Raw genomic sequence first — 22419 nt, 5'->3', positions numbered from 1 at the left:
TTAAATGCAGTGGCGTAGCAAGGGGGGGGGGCAGGAGGGGCGGTCCGCCCCGAGTGTCAGCTCGGGCGGGGGTGCTCCCTGCCAGCTCCCCCCCTCGGCGCATCAACACCCCCCCCCCCGACCAGTGCCTACCCTCCTCAGCTCCCTCCGGCTCCAACCAGCTCCTGCACCCTACCTTTAAAGAAATTTCGGAAGCCATGGAGAGGCAAGGCGCAGCGCCTCGCGCCTGCATGTAAAAGAAGCGTGGATCCTCATCGGGCCTTCCCTCACACTGTCTGTCCCGCCCTCCGCTGACGCAACTTCCTATTTCCACAAGGGAAATAGGACGATCCACACTTTTTTTACATGCAGGCGCAAGGCGCTGCGCCTCGCCTCTCCACGGCTTCCGAAATTTCTTTAAAGGTAGGGTGCGGGAGCTGGTTGGAGGGAGCTGAGGAGGGTAGGCACTGAGTCGGGAGGGGGGTGTTGATGTGCCGAGGGGGGGTGTCATCGTGCTGCACCCGGGGGGGGGGGGGTGTGCAACGGTGAACCGCCTCGGGTGGCAGCCCTCCTTGCTACGCCACTGCTTAAATGTAAATCAATACATGCATCTAGCTTCTCCTATATCAGCACGCAACTATGGAATGCACTACCAAATGCCATAAAAACAACGCATGACCTGGCAGCCTTCCGGAAATTACTAAAGACAACCTATTCAAAAAGACTTACATATAATGATCCTTCATAAATGACCTGACATCAAAACTCTACCAGAACCAGACAAAATCAGACTCTCTATACCTGGTTGCTTCAATCAATTTGTCACTAATGAACGTTAATGCATTACCCCATTATCTCTCCCGCCTGAAATGAACTGTCTATCTAACTTACTTTATAATTTATTTCAACATTTATGAACTTTAAATGTAATACTACTTTGTATTTCTCCTCCGAAAACGGCGTTCGCCATTATGGCATAATGTAAGCCACATTGAGCCTGCAAAAAGGTGGGAAAATGTGGGATACAAATGCAACAAACAAACAAATAAATAAATAAATAAATAGGAGCAAAGCCTGTAATGTCATTCTAAGAAGCACCACATTTGGCATTGATATTTTAATGGACAATAATACTCCGCATTAATCTGTCTGTACAAGAATCACTTTATTTCTGAAAGTACACTTCCCTTTAATGTACTTCTCTTTCATGTGATTACACAGTCCCCATTATCAAGGAAATAACTGAAGCATTAATTTTTCAGTAAAAACTTCCCGCCATCTCCTGTTTGCTTTGTGATGGGTTTCAGATGTGTCAGCCCTTAGTGGAATATCTAAAAACAGATAATATCTCAGATTGCTGTAACACACTCCAAGTAAAACATTAGTATTCTCTATGCAAGGGTTACACTTAGTTCTTTCATAAATTCCAATCAGCTCTGACTTGGACGTTTCCACTGATCATATTGTTTCCTGAATGCAAACACCATGTGCAAAAAGATAGTATTTGCTAATGGAAGTTTCAGTATGAAGTGACTCTTTTGGGCTACACGTGGAGAGACAGGAGCACATCAAGGCTCAAGAGATACAGTATCAGAAAGAGATAGAAATAGCAATTGTCGGAGGCGCTACTATATAAACCAATAAGAATTGTCAAGCTCTCTTCTTTCCCCTGTCCTTTTTAATATTTTCTTAAGCCCTTAAGCAACATTGATCCAATCAACTGCAGTAAAATTCTACATCTATGCCAATGATATTCTCCTTGTCTTTCCTCAGTTCCCCTTCAATATTGACCTCTCCCCCCTTCAGTCCTGTTTAAACCAAACTGATCAGTGGTTAACCACTCACCGTTTAGTCCTCAACCTTTCTAAAGATACCTCAACCTTTCAAGTCGATCTACTTCCCCTACTCAAGATCCTTCATTACAGGGTACCCCACTTCAACTGGTACAATCTCTCAAATATCTTGGCATGACTCTTGATCCATCTCTGACTTTCCATCTCCACATTTCTGCTATAGTCACAAGCTGTTTCTTTTTCTTCTGTTTTATCAGGTCCCTCTGTTCTTCTTTAGATGATTCTTCTTATGCAGCTCTTCTGTGCTCTCTAGTTTCCACCCATCTAGATTTTTGTAATATTATTTATTCTGGTCTCCCGAAGGTATCCCTCAGGTGTCTCCAAACAGTACAAAATACCGCTGTTTAATCTCATTTTTGCTTAGATCGGATCACGTTATTCCCTTGTTGGCTGCCCACTTCTGGCTCCCTATCCCGTATTGTATTCAATTCAAGATTCTCACTCTCAAACACTATACTCTCATCTCTCTGCCCTCATCTCTCCCTATACCTCATCTAGAGTCCTCTAATCAGCCCGCTCTTCTTGACTGGCTCTTCCCCCATTGTACTGCTCTTGCCTCCAATTGACCTGCCATTCGGCCTTTTTCTGTGCCACCTCAACCCTATGGAATGCTTTCCCAATAGACCTCCGGTCTGTACAATGCTACCCCCAGTTCAGGTCCCTTTTAAAAACCTACCTGTTTACCTAAACATTCCCTTCCTGTCCTTGCCCCTAAAGGAGGGCCTTCACTGTTGCCTTCCCTGGCAGATGTAATTCTACTCTATTTCTATTTTTTTTCTTTTTTCCTTTGATAAATTTTATGGCGTTCCTTTCTGATTTTGATAATTGTACACCCCTCAGATTGTGCCAAAGGGTGGTATATCAAATGAAATAAACTAATCTAAACTAAACTATCTTACAACAGGGTGTCCTCAAATCTAGTCCTTGAGGTCCACAACCCTTTTCACAATGAATATGTATGAATTTATTTTGCATGTAACAGAAGCAGTGAATGCAAATAGATCTCATACATATTCATTGTGGAAAAGCAGGCTGGGTTGTGGAACTCGAGGACTAGATTTGAGGACCCCTGCCTTACAGGCACCAGAAGGAAGCTCTCGTTGGCACAATGCAAGTATTAAGAGGAACAGTATCAGTGCATTTCAGGGAATGAAATCAAACCCAACATACTCTGGCTTATGAGAGATTTCTTCCTGCCACGTTATGTGCGAGACAAACCCATTTGCAGATATGACCTAAGAAGGACCATTCTAAATCACATGTGTCTGACGGAGATCTATTCTATGGTGGCAATTCAATAAATTGGTGCCAAGATCTAGGTGTCCCAATGTCATGTGCTTAGCGCAAATTTTATAATGACTTCTTGGCACCAAGGTTCCGTTATAGAATGCAAGTGTAAGTTTTCATTGGTCCCTCTTAGGTTAGCTGCCAACAGTTACACCAAGTCAATGACAGTTGTAACTGCTAGTGCCTAATTGTGCCCTGAAGTGTTCATAAGTTCTAGTATTCTATAAGTTGCATATGTAGCTCAGACCAGTGGCACAGCTACGTGGGGCCACGGGGTCCTGGGCCCCCGTAGATTTGGCCCTAGACCCCCTCTCGACCCTCCCTTCCACCGCCAACCATCCCCTCCCCGCCACCGTTGCTGTGGGCTACCTTTGCTGACGGGGGACCCCAACCCCCGCCAGTCAAGGTCCTCTTCTTCCGGCGCAAGGCTTCGGTCTGTTTTTGAGTCTGACTGCGCCGGAAGAAGAGAACCTCGGCTGGCGGGGATTGGGGTCCCCCACCAGCAAAGTAGGCAACAGCGGCGGGGGAGGGTTGGCAGTGGGAGGGGGGGTCGAGAGGGTCGTCGTCGGGGGGGGGGGGGGGGGTCAAAGTTGGTGGTGGCGGCAGCACCGGGGGGGGGGGTCGGCAGCGCTGGGGAGGCTAAAATGTGCCCCCTCACCTCGGGCTCTGGACCCCCCCCCTGCCGAAGTCTGGCTACGCCCCTGGCTCAGACCCATCCATGTTGGCTCATATGTTATAGAATAGTGCCTAGTACTAATTGCCAGTTGTTGGCGCCAGTCAAACTCATAAATGGTATTATTGTATAACTTACACACACAATTTGGTGGGGATTCTATAAACGGCACTCAAAATTCAGTGCTGTATTAAATCGGCACTAAGCACGTTTCTGCAAAGGACGCACGCCCTTTATAGAATCATTCTTACTGCTGACTCCCATGCGTAACTTTAGGCGCCAAAATTTATGCCTGCCGAAATGCTGGTGTGCAAGTTAGATGTATTCTATAAATATGCGCACAGCTTTTTGGAACATCCCTGACACGCCCTTGGCCATGCCCCTTTTGAGTTACACACTAGTAGATTTAGGTTCCATGCGTTATAGAATAGCGTGCAGCCATATGCTAATCAGTGTCAATTAACATCAACAATTGGTTGTTAGCATCCAGTTATTGGTAGTTAAAGGCTCATTACTCAATTAAGTTGCTCACGGATCTTTGGGCATGCACCTAAATTCGGGCATAGAATTCTCGGTGCCATATATAGAATCCAGGGGTATCCATCTGTCTTTAGGCACTGTTTTATAGAATTGCCCTTCAAGGTTTTTTTTTGTATCATTTGTGTGGGAGAATTCATTCTGATCTACTACAGTTCTCTAAATCCATTAAACATAATATTCAGCTGTTTGAAGAATGCATAAGATATCCATTTAAAGTTATGTGTATCTGAAAGGAGTTGGTACATGGCAATGGGCTTGCTGGCCACCAACCTGGTACTACCGCAAGTCCAACGCAGAGGCTGGCGGAAGTTCTGCCACCAGCGTGCACCATTAGGGGATCTAGCAGTAATTAGGGAATAATAATACTGCAGGTGGTTACCCGGCGTTAATCGGGTAGTGCCACGCACTGCCTGGTTACCGCCAGGTTAACGCAGGAACCCTTACCCCAGTGCTTCCTCCAAAATGGCCGTATGGCAAGTGCAAACTTACTGCACGACCATTTCATTTTCCCCAATTTTTCACCCGCTGCAGTAAAAGGGGCCCGGTGTGCGGTAAAAATGGGTCGTCACTGCTAGCACAGGACCCCTTTTACTGCAGCTTAGTAAAAGGGCCCCTAAGATTTTTAACTTGCGATATAGATGAGGAATGTTGTAATAATCAGCCAGCTGACTCCAAATTCAGAACACAAAAATTATAATTCAAGACCAGGAAATATAAGCAGGGAGAGATTTACCTTTGTAGGCTTCAAAAGGAAAAAAAAAATCAGTATTACACATGATTTTATAATAAGGGTTTATGTGAAAAGGCAACGTGGAGGGGCATAATCGAACAGCGCCGGCCAAATAGATGGCTGGCCATCTATTTTGGCGGCGCCGCAAAGAGCAGTCCCGACCCGTATAATCGAAAAAGATGTCTGGCCATCTTTTGCTTCGATTATACAGTTCGGCCCGGCCAAATGGCAGAGATCGCCGGGTTTCAGGTGGCCGGATTCGATTTTCAGCAATAATGGAAACTGAACCCGGCCATCTCAAACCCGGCGAAATGCAAGCCATTTGGTCGTGGGAGGGGCCAGCATTTGTAGTGCACTAGTCCCCCTGACATGCCAGGACACCAACCGGGCACCCTAGGGGGCACTGCAGTGGACTTCACAAATTGCTCCCAGATGCATAGCTCCCTTACCTTGGGCGCTGAGCCCCCCAACCCCCCCCCCCCAAATCCAATGCCCACACCTGTACACCACTACCATAGCCCTTATGGGTGAAGGGGGGCACCTACATGTGGGTACAGTGGGTTTTGGGGGGGGGTTGGAGGGCTGCCATTTACCACGACAAATGTAACAGGTAGGGGGGATGGGCCTGGGTCCACCTGCGTGAAGTGCACTGCACCCACAAAAAACTGCTCCAGGGACCTGCATACTGCTGTCATGGAGCTGGGTATGACATTTGAGGCTGGCAAAAAATGTTTTTAAAATGTTATTTTTTGGGTGGGAGGGGGTTGGTGACCACTGGGGGAGTAAGGGGGGTCACTGATATCATTAAGCTCACTGATAATTACTTTGGCAGCAGTGGTCTCTTCCAGGACCTTTTGAACGGTCACGTCACCTAGCTGATTGTACTGACTGCCTGACTAAATGGTTAGAAACAATTATAAATCCCTGAACATGCAAAAATTATGTTAATGAGCATGGTCATATACCTTGGCAACAGCAAGAGTTTGATTCCCACTGCAGCTCCTTGTGACTCTGGGCAAGTCACTTAACCCTCCATTGCCCCTGGTACAAAATAAGTACCTGAATATATGTAAACCGCTTTGAATGCGGTTGCAAAAACCTCAGAAAGGTGGTATATCAAGTCCCATTTCCCTTTCCCTATTTGAGATTCTACATGGAATGTTGCTACTATTTGAGATTCTACATGGAATGTTGCTATTCCACTAGGAACATTCCATGTAGAAGCCTGCCCTTGCACATCAGCAATGCAGCCGCACAGGCTTCTGTTTCTGTGAGTCTGACGTCCTGCCAGGACTGCAGCTCCTTGTGACTGTGGGCAAGTCACTTAACCCTCCATTGCCCCTGGTACAAAATAAGTACCTGAATATATGTAAACCGCTTTGAATGCGGTTGCAAAAACCTCAGAAAGGTGGTATATCAAGTCCCATTTCCCTTTCCCTATTTGAGATTCTACATGGAATGTTGCTACTATTTGAGATTCTACATGGAATGTTGCTATTCCACTAGGAACATTCCATGTAGAAGCCTGCCCTTGCACATCAGCAATGCAGCCGCACAGGCTTCTGTTTCTGTGAGTCTGACGTCCTGCCAGGACTGCAGCTCCTTGTGACTGTGGGCAAGTCACTTAACCCTCCATTGCCCCTGGTACAAAATAAGTACCTGAATATATGTAAACTGCTTTGAATGCAGTTGCAAAAACCTCAGAAAGGCGGTATATCAAGTCCCATTTCCCTTTCCCTATTTGAGATTCTACATGGAATGTTGCTACTATTGGAGATTCTACATGGAATGTTGCTACTATTGAGGTTCTGTTGCTACTATTTGAGATTCTACATGGAATGTTAATGTTGCTATTCCACTAGCAACATTCCATGTAGAAGCCTGCCCTTGCAGATCAGCAACGCAGCCGCGCAGGCTTCTGTTTCTGTGAGTCTGACGTCCTGCACATACGTGCAGGACGTCAGACTCACAGAAACAGAAGCCTGTGCGGCCGCATTGCTGATCTGCAAGGGCAGGCTTCTACATGGAATTTGCTAGTGGTTAGCGCAGTGGACTTTGATCCTGGGTAACTGAGTTCAATTCCCACTACAGCGCCTTGTGACTCTGGGCAAGTCACTTAACCCTCTATTGCCCCTGGTACAAAATAAGTACCTGAATACAGTATATGTAAACCGCTTTGAATGCAGTTGCAAAAACCTCAGAAAGGCGGCATGTCAAGTCCCATTTCCCTTTCCCTTTTATACAAAAAAGAACATTTCCTTGTCAGCAGCATATTATGATTCAAACCATTTCTTATTCGCCATGCAACCTGCACTCTCATGAAAAACAGCAACTCCTTGGTGGGCTCAGGTAGCTAACGGATATTGCCCAGATATGGGCCCGTCTCCTTCTGCATATATATTATATCCTGTTTTAAAACAATGTTACAATTTGAACACTAATATATTTTCAGTTAATCAGTAATAAAATCATAAAATTATAGGCTTTAATAAAGTCAGCAATTATAGATACAGTGTGGACAGAGCTGTACTGTCCAGAACAATCCAGAATTCTAATACTTCTCGCTCTCCAGAGGTGAAAGACATTGTAGTGCAGGCAATCAAACATATAAATTGCGAGTGACCGTACTCACCCGCAAATGCGCAGTAGAGACTTTCCCTCTCTGTCCCGCCCCCGCGTTAAAACGTGATGACGGGGCGGGACAGAGAGGGAAACTGCGCGAAGGGGAGGGAGGGAGGGAACCGCCGAGGTCGCTACCGCTCCCCCCCAACCAGAGTCACCGCCGCCGCCCCCCTCCACCCAGCCCGGGCCCTCTCTTCGCGATTCAACTTACAGTGCCGAAAACGCAGCAGGCAGATCAGCTGATCTGCCTGCTGCGGTTTCGGCGCTGTAAGTTGAATCGCGAAGAGAGGGCCCGGGCCGGTGACTCCGTGGGGGGGGGGGGGGGGACGGTAGTGGCGACCTCGGTGGGGGAGGGGTGGCGGCGATCTGGCGAGGAGGGTAGCTGGAAATCTCGCCTGTTTTAACGGGCATAACGGCTAGTAGATGTAGAAAAAGAGAGAAATATACAGTTTCACCCATTTTGGTGTTTGTATCCTGCATGAAGCGTAAAACCTTAGCTGGGTTGTTGAAATTGTAAGTACAGTTATTCAGCGTGATTTTCAAGATGGCGGGATAAAAAGTCCATATCGCGCCCCTATTTGTTTTAGTTGCGGTCTGAGTGCCAGCAGTTGTTTTCTTTTATTCACAGTTTCTTTAGCAAAGTCTGGTAGTATAACAATTTTGGATCATAAATCTGATGTTAACCACATAAAGCGCTTTTGATATTGACTCACGTCTAAATGAATCTGTGTATGAGAAATATTTGTTGTAGATTTCTCATCAGTCATCTTTGACTATATCAGAACATGCACAGTAAGACCGGTTTCTGTAATTTAAAGTCACATTTAAGACACGAATTGTATGCGTATAAGGGGCAGCATCTTACATGAAAAAAACAGAGAAAACCCTTTATTCCATATGGTTTGAATTATGTATGATATGAGTCCTCTCAGAATAATTTCAGATGTGAAATCCCTTTAAGATGGGAAATTGCAAACAGATTTACCAAGCTGTTGTCCTACAGTAGGAGCAAAATCAGATAAATGTTCAGTGAATGTGAAATTATGAATGATTGTTTTTGGGTATGTCTGCCTTATGTCACCCACAGTGAAACTCCCTCTCTAACATGTGTTGTTTCTCATGAGAATGTGCTGACTGCAAGCAAAGAAAGCAGTTTTCATCTAGAGGTTTACTTAACACAATAAATAAATAAGTAAATAAATAACACGATACAATACAAAACATTATAGCATGCTTCACAACACATACACAGGGAGACAGACTGTGTGGAGGGTGAAGAATGCGGAAAGGAATAGGTTGTTTACGGCTTCTCTTCCTTGTGTGTTGCCTGGGAAAGTGGAAGTATGGTAACAGTCTCATAGCTCCACCAACTTACAGCAGGGGCGTAGCCAGACTTCGGTGGGAGGGGGGTCTAGAGCCCGAGGTGAGGGGGCACATTTTAGCCCCCCCCGGCGCCGCTGACCCCCCGCCATTGCCGACCCGCCGCCACCTTTCACGACCTCCCGCCCTCTCTACCCCCTCCTGCCGCGGACCCTCCCCCGCCGCTGCCTACCTTCGCTTTTGCTGGCGGGGGACCCCAATCCACGCCAGCCGACGTCCTTTTCGTCCTGCAGTCAGTGCAAAAAAATCTTCGTTCTGTTGCACGTTGATGCCGTGCAAGACGTCAGACTCAGAGAACAGTCCTGCGCGTCAGCATGCAACAGAACGAAGACGTTTTTGCACTGACTGCAGGACGAAGAGGACGTCGGCTGGCAGGGATTGGGGTCCCCCGCCAGCAAAAGCGAAGGTAGTCGGTGGCGGGGGGGGGGGGGGGGTCGAGAGGGTCGTCGGGAGGGGAGTCCAGGATGAAATCTATGGGGGCCCAGGCCCCACGTAGCTACGCCACTGCCTTACAGAGGTGACTTCAAGGTTGTGACACATTGCCACTAAGTTCAGATCAATGCTGCATCAAGCCTAGTATTTCCAACAGTGGTCAATCCAGGTCAAAAGCACCTGACAGAAACCCATGCTACTGACCCCCAAGGATAAACAATGGCTTTCCCTAGGTCTAAGATAACAACAATCTATTGACTTTTTCTCCAGGAACTTGCCCAAACCTTTTTACAACATCCTACAGCAGCAAGTCTCAGAGCTTAACTATGAATTGAGTGAAAAAAGTATTTTCTCCTATTTACTACCTTGTAAATGCATGGAATTTGTACAAGTCATTTATAAACTGGCTATCTACCTCAGCTCCCAATATCCGAGATGATCCCTTGAGCTTAACTTTAACAACTCCTAACTCAAAAAAGGGGTAGCTTTGTTGTAGAATACTTGGTGCTCCCACCCATTAAAAAAAATTAAGTTTTGTTTTTATTCAATTTTAACCTGTGGGAGGAAGCCCATGACTCAATCAAGTTCAAACAGTTAAACAGAGCATCAGTATCATTGCTAACAATGGAAAGAACAGCATTACATCATCTGCATATATAAATACTTTAATAATAATTTTATCAAGGGCAGTGCAGTGTGAATCCTGGAAATCAGAGCTGTTTCAGTGTGACATATGTTCTATAGAGGCACCAAGTGTTTTTACAGAGTTTTAAGTAACTGCTTTGGTTGTCAACATAGCAGTGCATATCAACATAATAGTTTTAAACATGTTAACATAGGGGTCAATATTTAGCTGACGTGATAAACGTACCAAGTTAAATGCTTACACTAACTCTGAACAGTGTAGTAAATTTAAAACAAATCGGAGAAAATGTTTCTTCACCCAATGCATAATTAAACTCTGGAATTCGTTGCCGGAGAACGTGGTGAAGGCGGTTAGCTTGGCAGAGTTTAAAAAGGGGTTAGACGGTTTCCTAAAGGACAAGTCCATAAACCACTACTAAATGGACTTCGGAAAAATCCACAATTCCAGGAATAACATGTATAGAATGTTTGTACGTTTGGGAAGCTTGCCAGGTGCCCTTGGCCTGGATTGGCCGCTGTTGTGGACAGGATGCTGGGCTCGATGGACCTTTGGTCTTTTCCCAGTGTGGCATTACTTATGTAGTTAACTTAATATTTATATTTAGCACTGCTATTCAAAAAGGTAGTGGTGTTCAGTATACTTATATAGGATTAGGTGCTTACATTTGCATGCATGCTGTGTTTGTAAATGTTTAGAATACTAGCATTTATGCGTGTCTGGGCCCACCTATGTGTGTAAATGCCATCATGGCATTTAATTGTTTTCTTCAAGGACCTGTTTAACTTACATAGGGGCCAAAATGTGGTAAAAAGTGGCCATAGCGTGTGCTTACGCGAGTCATTCAGGTGCACTAAGGGCACCCTAAGTGCATCACTTTTTTTAAAATTCAATGCGAAGAAATGCAAAGTGATGCACTTAGGGAGCAGAAATCCAAGGGAGGCGTATGTGTTAGGCGGGGAGAGCCTGATAGACACGGACGGGGAGAGGGATCTTGGGGTGATAGTATCTGAGGACCTGAAGGCGATGAAACAGTGCGACAAGGTGGTGGCCGTAGCGAGAAGGTTGCTAGGCTGTATAGAGAGAGGTGTGACCAGCAGAAGAGAGGAGGTTTTAATGCCCCTGTATAAGAAGTTGGTGAGGCCCCACCTGGAGTATTGTGTTCAGTTTTGGAGGCCGTATCTTGCGAAGGATGTTAAAAAAATGGAAGCGGTGCAAAGAAAAGCTACGAGGATGGTATGGGAGTTGCGTTCCAAGACGTATGAAGAGAGACTTGCTGACCTGAACATGTATACTCTGGAGGAAAGGAGGAACAGGGGTGATATGATACAGACGTTCAAATATTTGAAAGGTATTAGTCCGCAAACGAATCTTTTCCGGAGATGGGAAGGCGGTAGAACGAGAGGACATGAAATGAGATTGAAGGGGGGCAGACTCAGGAAAGATGTCAGGAAGTATTTCTTCACAGAGAGGGTGGTGAACGCTTGGAATGCCCTCCCGCGGAAGGTGGTGGAGATGAAAACGGTAACGGAATTCAAACATGCGTGGGATAGGCATAAAGGAATCCTGTGTAGAAGGAATGGATCCTCAGAAGCTTAGCTGAAATTGGGTGGCGGGGGGAAGAGGGGTTGGTGGTTGAGAGGCTAGAATAGGGGAGGGCAGACTTATACGGGGTATGTGCCAGAGCCGGTGATGGGAGGCGGGACTGGTGGTTGGGAGGCAGGAAATACTGCTGGACAGACTTATACGGTCTGTGCCCTGGAAAAGACAGGTACAAATCAAGGTAAGGTATACACATATGAGTTTATCTTGGGCAGACTAGATGGACCGTGCAGGTCTTTTTCTGCCGTCATATACTATGTTACTATGTTATTTTACCACATGGCTAAAATGGCCAAATTTCTGAGTTTTTCTTTTAATGGCCATGTACTAATTTTCCCATTAGCAAATGGTAATTAGCCTGTGAGCCCCTATCACCACCTATTTTGTAGGCAGTAAAGGCTCTTGTGCTAATCATGTGCTAATCGGTTAGCATGTGACCATGTAGCTATGCTAACTTATTACATAAGTACATAAGAACATAAGAATAGCCCTACTGGGTCAGGCTAGTGGTTATCTAGCCCAGTATCCTGTTTCCAAGTACCTGGCAGAATCCCAAAGAGTACCAAGATTCTAGAATCCCAAAGAGTACCAAGATCCTGGAATCCCAAATAGTAGCAACATTCCATGTAGAACCCCAAAGAATAGCAAGATTCTGGAATCCTAAAGAGTAACAAGATTCTGGAATCCCAAATAGTAGCAACATTCCATGTAGAACCCCAAAGAATAGCAATATTCTGGAATTCTAAAGAATAACAATATTCTGGGATCTCAAAGAGTAGCAACGTTCCATGCTACCAATTCTAGGGCAAGCAGTAGCATCCCCATGTCTATCCCAATAGCAGATTATGGACTTTTCCTCCTAGAACTTGGCCAAATCCTTTTAAAACCCAGATACGCTAATGCTGTTTCCATATCCTCCAGCAAAGAGTTCTAGAGCTTAACTATTTGTGAGTGACAAAATATTTCTTCCTGTTTGTTTTAAAATTGTTTCCATGTAACTTCCTTGAGTGTCCCTTAGTCTTTGTACTTTTGGAATGGGTAAAAAGATCAGTTCATTTCTACTCGATCTACACCACTTAGGATTTTATATCTCCTCTCCTCTTAGCTATCTCTTTCCGTGCTGAAGAGGCCTAACCTTTTAGCCTTTCCTCATATGAGAGGAGTTTCTTCCCCTTTATCATTTTGGTTGCTCTTCTTTGAACCTTTTCTAATTCTGCTACATCTTTTTTGAGATACGACAACCAGAAATGAACGCAATAATGAAGCTCAGGACATGCCTACTTGCCACCCCCAACACTAAAATTAAAATGTATTTTTCAGTGTGTGAGGTTGCGTGCACTGATGCCACAATTACTGCACGATGCCTGAGTGCACCCCCGCAATACGGCATTTTAAGCGGCGGGAATAGGGTTACCATATTTTGTCCCCCAAAAAGGAGGACACATGCCCCGTCCCCACCCCACACCCCTCCCCCTTTCACACCCCACCCCGCCCCCTTTCCTGCCCTCACTCCGCCCCCTGTCACATTTTCCCCTCCCCACTGTCACACACCCTGTCACCCACCTTCTCATCACCCCCCTCCCCTTACCTTACTACTGCCCTGGTGGTCTAGTGACCTCTTCAGGGCAGGAAAGAGCCACCTCTTTCCTGCCCGGAGCGCTGTCCTGATGCATCCTTCCTGTTGCTGATCTCGGTACCGATTCAAAATGGCCGCCAAGAGTTGAAGTCTTACGAGGTCACTTCAACTCTCAGTGGCCATTTTGAATTGGCGCCGAGATCAGCAACAGAAAGATGCATGCAGGACAGCGCTCCAGGTAGGAAAGAGGGGGCTCTTTCCTGCCTCGAAGGCGGAAGAGGTCACTAGACCACCAGGGCAGTAGTAAGTAAGGAGAAGCTAGCAATCTGCCCGTTTGTCCGGATTTCTGGACAAACGGATAGGCTGGTGGGTGGGCCTTCCTCCACCAGCCTGCCCGTTTGTCCAGAAATCTGGACAAACGGGCAGATTGACAAAACCCGCCCGGTTGCCCGGACAATGTCCTCAAAAAGAGGACATGTCCGGGTAAATCCGGACATATGGTAACCCTATGCGGGAAGCACACATTAGTGCATACTGCAGCTTAGTATAAGGACGCCACAGTGCATATCTGCAAGAGGACAGAACATGGGCAAGACATTGCCAGGGCTCCCACTTTTGCAAATAACTTAGTATTCTGTATTCTGTGTCTCTGGCCTCACTCATATCTACTCTATGGCTGGCACAGGCATGAGCACCTATATATTAGGTATGTTAATACCCGGTAATGCTGGGTATTATATAAAGGAAAGTAGACACCCTATAGAGAGCACTTCTATAACTGGATGCCTCCAATTAGGTGTCCAGAGGGCACATGGTATAAGCCTATCTATAAAGGTGCCTCCTTGCTTTTATAGAATACTAGTGCAATCAGGTATTAACACACCTAACTTTTAGGCACTTACATGCTTAAGTAATAACAATTAAGTGCCATGCATTGTTCTCTCTAAGCTGGGTGAGAGTCCTCTAAATGCATTGCTGCCAGCGGGGGGCAGTGTTTCAATATTGTATCTTCCATCACTAGGGACAGGCAGATTCCCTGGATCCTGCAAAACTTGCCTGTCTCTCACTATTGAAAGCGTGATAGTGAAACAGTGCCCTCTACTGGCAGGACTGTAGGTGGAGGACTCTTGCTCAGCTTAGAGCAGTGGTTCCCAAACCTGGTCCTGGAGGCACACCAGCCAGTCAGGTTTTCAGGATATCCACAATGAATATTCACGAGAGAGATTTACATGCACTGCCTCCACTGGATGCAAATTTCTCTCATGAATATTCCTTGTGGTTATCTTGAAAACCTGACTGGCTGAGGTGCCTCCAGGATCAGGTTTGGGAATCACTGGCTTAGAGGGAACAATGGTGCCATTTTAGCATTTATGTGCGCAGGTGCACACTTGCACGTGTAAACACTAGTATTCTAAACACATTCACCTGTGACACACATATAAATATGAGTGCCTAGGTTATAATACCAAAACTAACAACATTCCTGTAACAATGAATTAGAACTAGTCGAAAAGAAGAGGAAGTAAGTATACAATAGAAATTTCCAGATATTTATCAAGCTTCAACAGAATATTGGTAGATGCTACAATTTTCCATAGAAAAAGAAGGTCAGTGACAAGGTGCCATAAAGGGAGGGAGGCCGAGAGGAAATTTGAGGAAATATATGAGAGGGTGACGGAAGCTTGCAATAGCCCACCAGTGTAGATGGTAGAGACCAGCACAGTGACAGAATAAGTATGTTTGGGATTAACAGACTGGGTAAAAGACAAGAGAGAGAGAGAGAGATAAGGCCCATAGAATTTGATTTCTATGTGTGTGTGTGTGTGTGGGGGGGGGGGGGGGGGGGGGTGGATTTCTCCAAATGGACTAGTTTTGTTTATGGAAACCAGAATGCAGAGGTGGCCAAAAAGGGATGCGTAACTACATAAGGAATCTTTATTAACTGACTCAACACAGTCATATTTCAGCATAATGCCTGCATCAGGGGTTCGTGAAAGTTTTGTGCACACTTAGCTACTTTTGTATATACTGTAACAGGAATGAGCTTCACTCCTAAGCCATGTATGTGGAGTATGATCTCAATCTTTTGAATGGTAGAGTACCAAGACGGAAGCTAACAAAGCTGACTTGGCTAAGATGAAAGATACCTTAGTTTGAACAGCGGAGATAGAAGCAACCACATAGACTAGGTGAGCCAAATGCTCCTTATCTCCTATCGTCTACTCTGTTACTATATTCCTTATCCTTTATTTTTCAGTCCGGTTTGATAAGGACACAAGAAAATGAATTCCTTATATCACCATTACCTCAGCACCTGGCAGAAGAACATAACTACTCATCGCCTGCTGGACATCATCCTCATGTACTATATAAACGGACAGCAGAGCCTAAAGTACATCGTCACAAAATAGATTACAGTAACGACCATTTGTCTGGTCGTCTTAGCCGAATTCACACTTACCACAGGCAACATTACCAAGAGCATCATGAATTACCAAGGTTTCAGAAGCAGCATTTTTGTGGACGGCGCAAGAAATGTATGTAAGGAAACTTTCTTTTTTTTTACTTGAGATCATTGGTAGACTCTAAACCCTACGGTTTAAAAGTACCTACAAACTGGTGGTGTTTAAAACCATTGATAATAATGTTTGAACACAGAAGCCTTTATAAAAATGTGCTGAATAAAAGCCAGTTGATTGTACTGTGCTAGTGCTGCACTCATAAGAATGTCAATATTTGTTTTACAGTAGCATTTATCAACAAGTTAATTGGCCAGATTGTTGATAAAGGTGCACCTTGGTTTTCTTTAGAACTTCTATTTGCGCTTATGGAAAAATCATAAGACTTTAACTTAAAAAAGATAGCAGAGGTGGGTGCAGTTATTGTGCATTTCATTGTAATACTGTGAAATTCTCAGTAACTGATTATCTCAGAAATCCTTTGATGGAAAGTGTTTTTTTCTTAGACATAGATCCTTATGTGAACTTGCACAGTGACTGTCGACTGAAATGTAAGTAATTTAGTATGAGTTTTCTGTATTTTTAAGTGCCTGCACAATGTCCCCATGAGAATAGTAAATTTCTATGTTCTTGGCTTTAGTAGAAATAGAGGGGCATAATCGAACGGGGGCGCCCATCTCTAAGGACAGCCCTGTAAAGGGGCGTCCCTGACCGTATTATCGAAACAAGATGGGCCTCCATCTTTCGTTTCGATAATACGGTCGGGGACACCCAAATCTCAACATTTGGGTTGACCTTAGAGATGGCTGCCCTTGGTTTTCGCCGATAATGGAATCCAAAGACGTCCATCTCAAAAACGGCCAAATCCAAGCCATTTGGTCGTGGGAGGAGCCAGCATTTGTAGTGCACTGGTCCCACTCACATGCCAGGACACCAACCGGGCACCCTAGGGGGCACTGCAGTGGACTTCACAAATTGCTCCCAGGTGCATAGCTCTCTTACTTTGGGTGCTGAGCCCCCCAAACCCCCCCCCCCCCAGGTCCGCCTGCCTGAAGTACACTGCACCCACTACAACTGCTCCAGGGATCTGTATACTGCTGCGATGGACCTGAGTATGGCATTTGAGGCTGGCATAGAGGCTGGCAAAAAAATATTTTTAACCTGTTTTTTTATGGTGGGAGAGGGTTAGTGACCACTGGGGGAGTAAGGGGAGGTCATTCCTGATTCCTTCCGGTGGTCATCTGCTCAGTTTGTGCATCTTTTCACGGCTTGGTCATGAAAAAAAATAGACCAAATAAAGTCGGCCAAGTGCTCATCAGGAATGCTCTTCTTTTTTCCATTATTGGCTGAGGACGCCCATCTCCTAAACACGCCCCCGTGAACTTTGGTCGTCCCCGCGACGGAAAGCCATCGAGGGTGTCAAAAAATTGGCTTTCGATTATGTCGATTTGGGCGGCCTTGCGAGAAGGGCGCCCATCTCCTGATTTGTGTCGAAAGATGGGTGCCCTTCTCTTTTGAAAATAAGCGTGATAGTTGCACATTTAAATGGTGTTTTTTTAATTTTATTTTTTATTCAATTTAATAATTTTACAAGACGATATGCTTGTTCAAGCAATTCAGCAAAGTAACAAATTGAAAAGAAAACAAAATTAAAGAAATAATATAATAAACTTCCTTAGACCACAACAAATGGGAGAGGGGTCAATGGAAAATAAAGAATTAGATAAGTAACAATACGTAGAACTTCACATAAAGAACAAGGTAAAAGCTTAGCATGAAAACCTCATCCTTACTTTACATAATATTCCAACAAATTCATAACAAATTCGTAGGCAATCTATTTCAAATCCAAAAAGGCCTTAAGTTGTTCTGGGGCATACAAAATATAGATGCGTGAAATGGCCTCCTGGTGAAGGTCCTGAAAACGCAGACTGTATCAGAATTTCAGAAAGCATGGGACAGGCATGTGGGATCCCTTAGGAAAAGGAGAAGCTAGTGGTTATTGAGGAAGGGTAGACTGGATGGGTCATTTGGCCCTTATCTGCCATCAAGATTCTATATTTCTATGTTTCTTTTTAGAGCCCCCCCCCCCTAAATAGAACGAGGCATTTAAGTGTTTCTAAATGTACTCAGTAATGGAGGAAAATGTTCTTGTTAATGAGACAGGAAACTTCTTGGTGCGTCTTTCCTGCTGGCTTATCCTTGTAAATATCCAGCAAAAAGACTGTCCTTAAGTTATCCAGCTAGCAGACTAAGGGCTCCTTATACAAAGCCACGGTAAAAAGTGGCCTGTCGTAGTATGGGCATGTCTTTTTGGCGCATGCTGGGACACTTTTTACCGTGACTGGGAAACGGGCATGTAAAAAAATGAATACTAGCGCACGTCTATTTACGGCTTGAGCCCTTACCGCCAGCCATTGACCTAGCAGTAAGGGCTCATGCGCTACCGGCATGGTAACCATACAGCACACACCAATGTGGCTGCCCTGCCAATTACCGCTGGGAATGCCCCCCCCCCCCCCCCGCGGTAGAAAATAGAAAAATATTTTCTACTGCGGGATTCAGCACGGTCAAAACTCAGAATTACCGCCAGTCGCATGCACTACCCTGGCGGTAGTGCTGCTTTGGCACATGCTACCCGCGCATTAGTCCTCTGTGGCTTTGTAAAAGGGTTTCTAAGGGCCGTATTTACTAAGGTGCGCTAGCGTTTTTAGCATGCGCTAAAATGAGCGAGTGTTAAATGCTAGAGACACCCATATATTCCTATGGGTGTCTCTAGTGTTAGCATGCTCTAAAAAATCCAACTTGCCTACAGTGCAGCTTAGCATACAAGGCCCTGAATATCAACCTATCAAGATTACGCTGCTGGTCTCCTCTCTCTCTGGATATTCATCGCTGTTCACTATCTGGAAAGCAGACTGAATATTTGGATTTTTTTAATCTTCTGTGGATGGCACTTTAGAAAACACACTGACTGCAATAGCTGAATATTTTATTTATTTATTTATTATCTCATTTGTACCCCACAGTTTCCCAATAGTGTCAGGCTCAATGTGGCTTACAGCGCACCACAGAGGCAGACGGCAATGCAGTAAAATGAAGCTAATACAGCAGAAAACCTTAACACAAGAGATAATGGGGAGGAAGAGGAAGGAATGGAAGGAGTAGGGAAACCAGGAGAGAGGAGGGAAGGGGAATGTATCCAAAATTGTCTCTAGATTGATGCACATCCAACAGTGGAGACACATGCAGAGACCGTGGGATAAGCGTTTCCAAATAACATGGTCTTTAGTGATTTCCTGAAGGCTAGGTGGTTGGTGATGGTTTTTATGGTTTTCGGAAAAGAGTTCCAAAGCTGAGTGAATATTGACACATTGATTGTTATAGCCAAGCCCAACTGAGTTACATACCTCAAACCAAAGAGATAAATAAAGGTTGGAGAAGGGTTGGGCTGGAGAGATGTGTTCAAGAGCTCAGTGCTTGTAAGTCTGAAACCATTAGAGGAACTTCATAATGATGGTTATGATTGTCAGTGGTTTCTAAAATATCATTAAGTAGAGGAGTGTGGTAGCCGTGTTAGTCCACTCTTAAGGTTATCAATAGAAATCAAACAAAATAAAACATGGAAAAGAAAATAAGATGATACCTTTTTTATTGGACATAACTTAATACATTTCTTGATTAGCCCATTATAAACCATAAAGCTGTATTTCTCTGTTGATCACCCTCCCCTCACCTATCCACACCCATCCTGTTAGAATATCAATGATATGCTTTGATGTCCCCATGCATACCTCCGACCCACCCCCATCCTCCCACCCTGTCAGACTGTCATAGTAATGCTTGAATGTTTTCACTTATATACACTGTCAGCTAGCACATTTGCTTATTTCCGATCTGACAAAGAAGGGCAACCTTCGAAAGCTAATCAAGAAATGTATTAAGTTATGTCCAATAAAAAAGGTATCATCTTATTTTCTTTTCCATGTTTTATTTGGTTTGATTTCTATTGATAAAATATCATTGTACTTATATATCATAATGGATTCTTGTTATGTGGAAAATTCAAAAAAGATGTAGTGAATTAGAAAAGGTACAGGGAAGGGTTACGAAAATGATAAAAGGGATAGGACAACTTCCCTATGAAGAAAGGCTGAAATGGCTTGGGCTCTTCAGCCTGGAGAAAAGACAGCTGAGGGGAGATATGATAGAGGTGTATAAAATACTGAGAGGAGTGGAATGGGTAGATGTGAATCGCTTGTTTAGTGTTTCCAAAAATACTAGGACTAGGCAATGAAGCTACAAAGTAGTAAATTTAAAACAAATCAGAGAAAATATTTCTTCACGTAATTAAATTCTGGAATTTGTTGCCAGAGAATGTGGTAAAAGCAGTTAGCTTAGCGGGGTCTAAAAAAGGTTTGGATAGCTTCCTAAAAGTCCATAAACCATTATTAAAATGGACTTGGGAAAATCCACTGCTTATTTCTAGGATAAGCAGCATGGAATCTGTTATACTGTTCTGGGATCTTGTCAGGTACTTGTGACCTGGATTGGCCACTGTTGGAAAAAGGATGCTGGGCTTGATGGAGCTTTGGTCTGTCCCAGAATGGCAACATTTATGTAGGAGCATAAATTTAGGAGCATAACCTTTATAGAATAAGGTCCAAACTGCATGCTAAGCTAGTATTCTGTAAAGGGTGCTTAGCACTCCTTTGCAGAATGATAGTTTAATGCAGATCATTTAGGTACCAAATTGTGGTCGCCATTTATTGAATGTGGTGCTATGTGCATATTCCCCCTAATTCTATAATCTTAGTGCCTAAATGTAAGCACCACTTGCATGCTAAGATTTTAGAATACTAGTTCTTACATATTTGAATGTAACAGTTATACATGCATGTGCCGGTTGGCCACTAAGCTGTATTTTATGAGGCTGGGGCCCTTTTACAAAGCATCAATAAGTCCAACGCATAGATGTTTAGAATGCTAGCACTTACACACATATGTATGCACATACCACCATAAATGCTAGCAGGGTTCCTAACTGTTATTCTACCAATGCTCGCTTAACTTACTTAACATGTATCTGCAAAGGGGGATGTACATGGAGAAGATCGAGACTGGGGCTTAGGCGGGTGTCCCACTTATACAGGTAACTTACAGAATAAGCAATTAGGTACTCACACTCATGCCAGCTCTATGGCTGCTCTAATTGCAAACACCTAAATATTAAATATTAGACGCATCGATACAGGGTTTAGCTAGTAGTCTATAATGAAAGAGAGGAGGGAGAGAGGAGACATGATAGAGACGTTTAAATATCTCAAGGGCATTTATGCACAGGAAGAGAGCCATTTTTCAAATGAAAGAGAGCTCTGGAATGAGGGGGCATATGATGAAGTTAAGAGAGAACAGGCTTAGGAGTAATCTAAGGAAGTACTATTTCACAGAAAGCTTGGTGGAGGCGTAGAATGGTCTCCTGGTGGAGGTTGTGGAGTCAAGGACTGTTTCAGAATTTATAAAGGCATGGGATAAGCATGTGGGATCGCTTAGGAAAGGGAAGAGTTAGGGGTTAGAGAGGATGGGCAGACTGGATGGGTCATATGGCCTTTATCTGCCGTCATGTTTCTATGTTTCTATGGAACCTAGGTGCCTACATTCCTTTATAGAATAAACAGCCTAAATGGAGGAGCCCCGTTATAGAATTGCCCCCAGGATGACCATATAGCTCCGTGATTTTCTTGGGCCTCTTCTAAAAGTGTGGTCTTTTTCTTTTCTAGACACACCCAAACCCCCCACCAAGGATACTTATATCCAGCCAGATGAATATGGAAGTTCAGCAAGGTTAAGACGATCTACTGAAAAACTACAGAACGGTGAAAGTCTAAATGTTGAAACCCTAGTTGTGGCAGACAAAAAAATGGTAGATAAGCATGGAAGGGAGAATGTGACCACTTACGTTTTAACAGTTATGAATATGGTAAAATATTCCATTCTACTACTATTGCAATTTAATTGAAAGCACTATTATAGAAAACATTGACAAGCAGTTGCAATTAGCAGTTAATCATACGATCCAGCCGTCCCATGAAGATTTGTCATTAGAACTAAAATGTAAGATTTCGATTTATCAACACTAATGGGAACTGCTTCATCCAGCAGACATCAATTCTAGTCGGTTGGAATTTTCTACTCTGTTTAAATTCATGAATGTTGTAATAAATTGAGACAGATGTCTGTGTGAGGGGATTGCATTAGGGTGTCTTCATAAATTGATTACTGCTTCAAAATGTTTACACAGTTTGAAATATCTGGCTTCACTGACACTAGTTATGGCTTCTGTAATAATAATAATAGTGAAACTCGTAAATGTATTTTATAGATTTTTTTTTTTTTACTTTGTTTCCTAATGTTCATGCAGGTTTCCAGTCTTTTTAAAGATGGCACAATTGGAAAGGACATAAATGTTATAGTTGTGAGTCTTCTGCTTCTGGAGCAAGAACCTGTAAGTTCTATTTTGTTTTACTTGCATGCTTATAGGCTTATATTGAACTTTATGAACAAATATATAATTCTACTACTACTAAACATTTCTATAGCGCTACTAGATTTACGCGGCACTGTACAAATGAGCATGAAGAGA

The 22419-nt window shown here is 44.1% G+C and overlaps 1 protein-coding gene across 1 annotated transcript in view; it reads left to right on the top strand.

The window, feature by feature from the left end:
* Window positions 1-15599: 15599 nt before the first annotated feature.
* The window catches only part of ADAMTS18 (ADAM metallopeptidase with thrombospondin type 1 motif 18), a 103481-nt gene continuing 96661 nt past the window's right edge, over window positions 15600-22419 (top strand). The window contains 3 exon segments of the mRNA XM_030202636.1: window positions 15600-15858; window positions 21557-21756; window positions 22198-22281. Coding sequence (XP_030058496.1) covers window positions 15600-15858; window positions 21557-21756; window positions 22198-22281 — 543 coding nt within the window.

The sequence above is a fragment of the Microcaecilia unicolor genome, chromosome 5 (genome assembly GCF_901765095.1).
Source record: "Microcaecilia unicolor chromosome 5, aMicUni1.1, whole genome shotgun sequence".
Taxonomy (NCBI): domain Eukaryota; kingdom Metazoa; phylum Chordata; class Amphibia; order Gymnophiona; family Siphonopidae; genus Microcaecilia; species Microcaecilia unicolor.
Note: the sequence above shows the minus strand (reverse complement) of the source record. Positions and strands in the feature narration are given on the sequence as shown.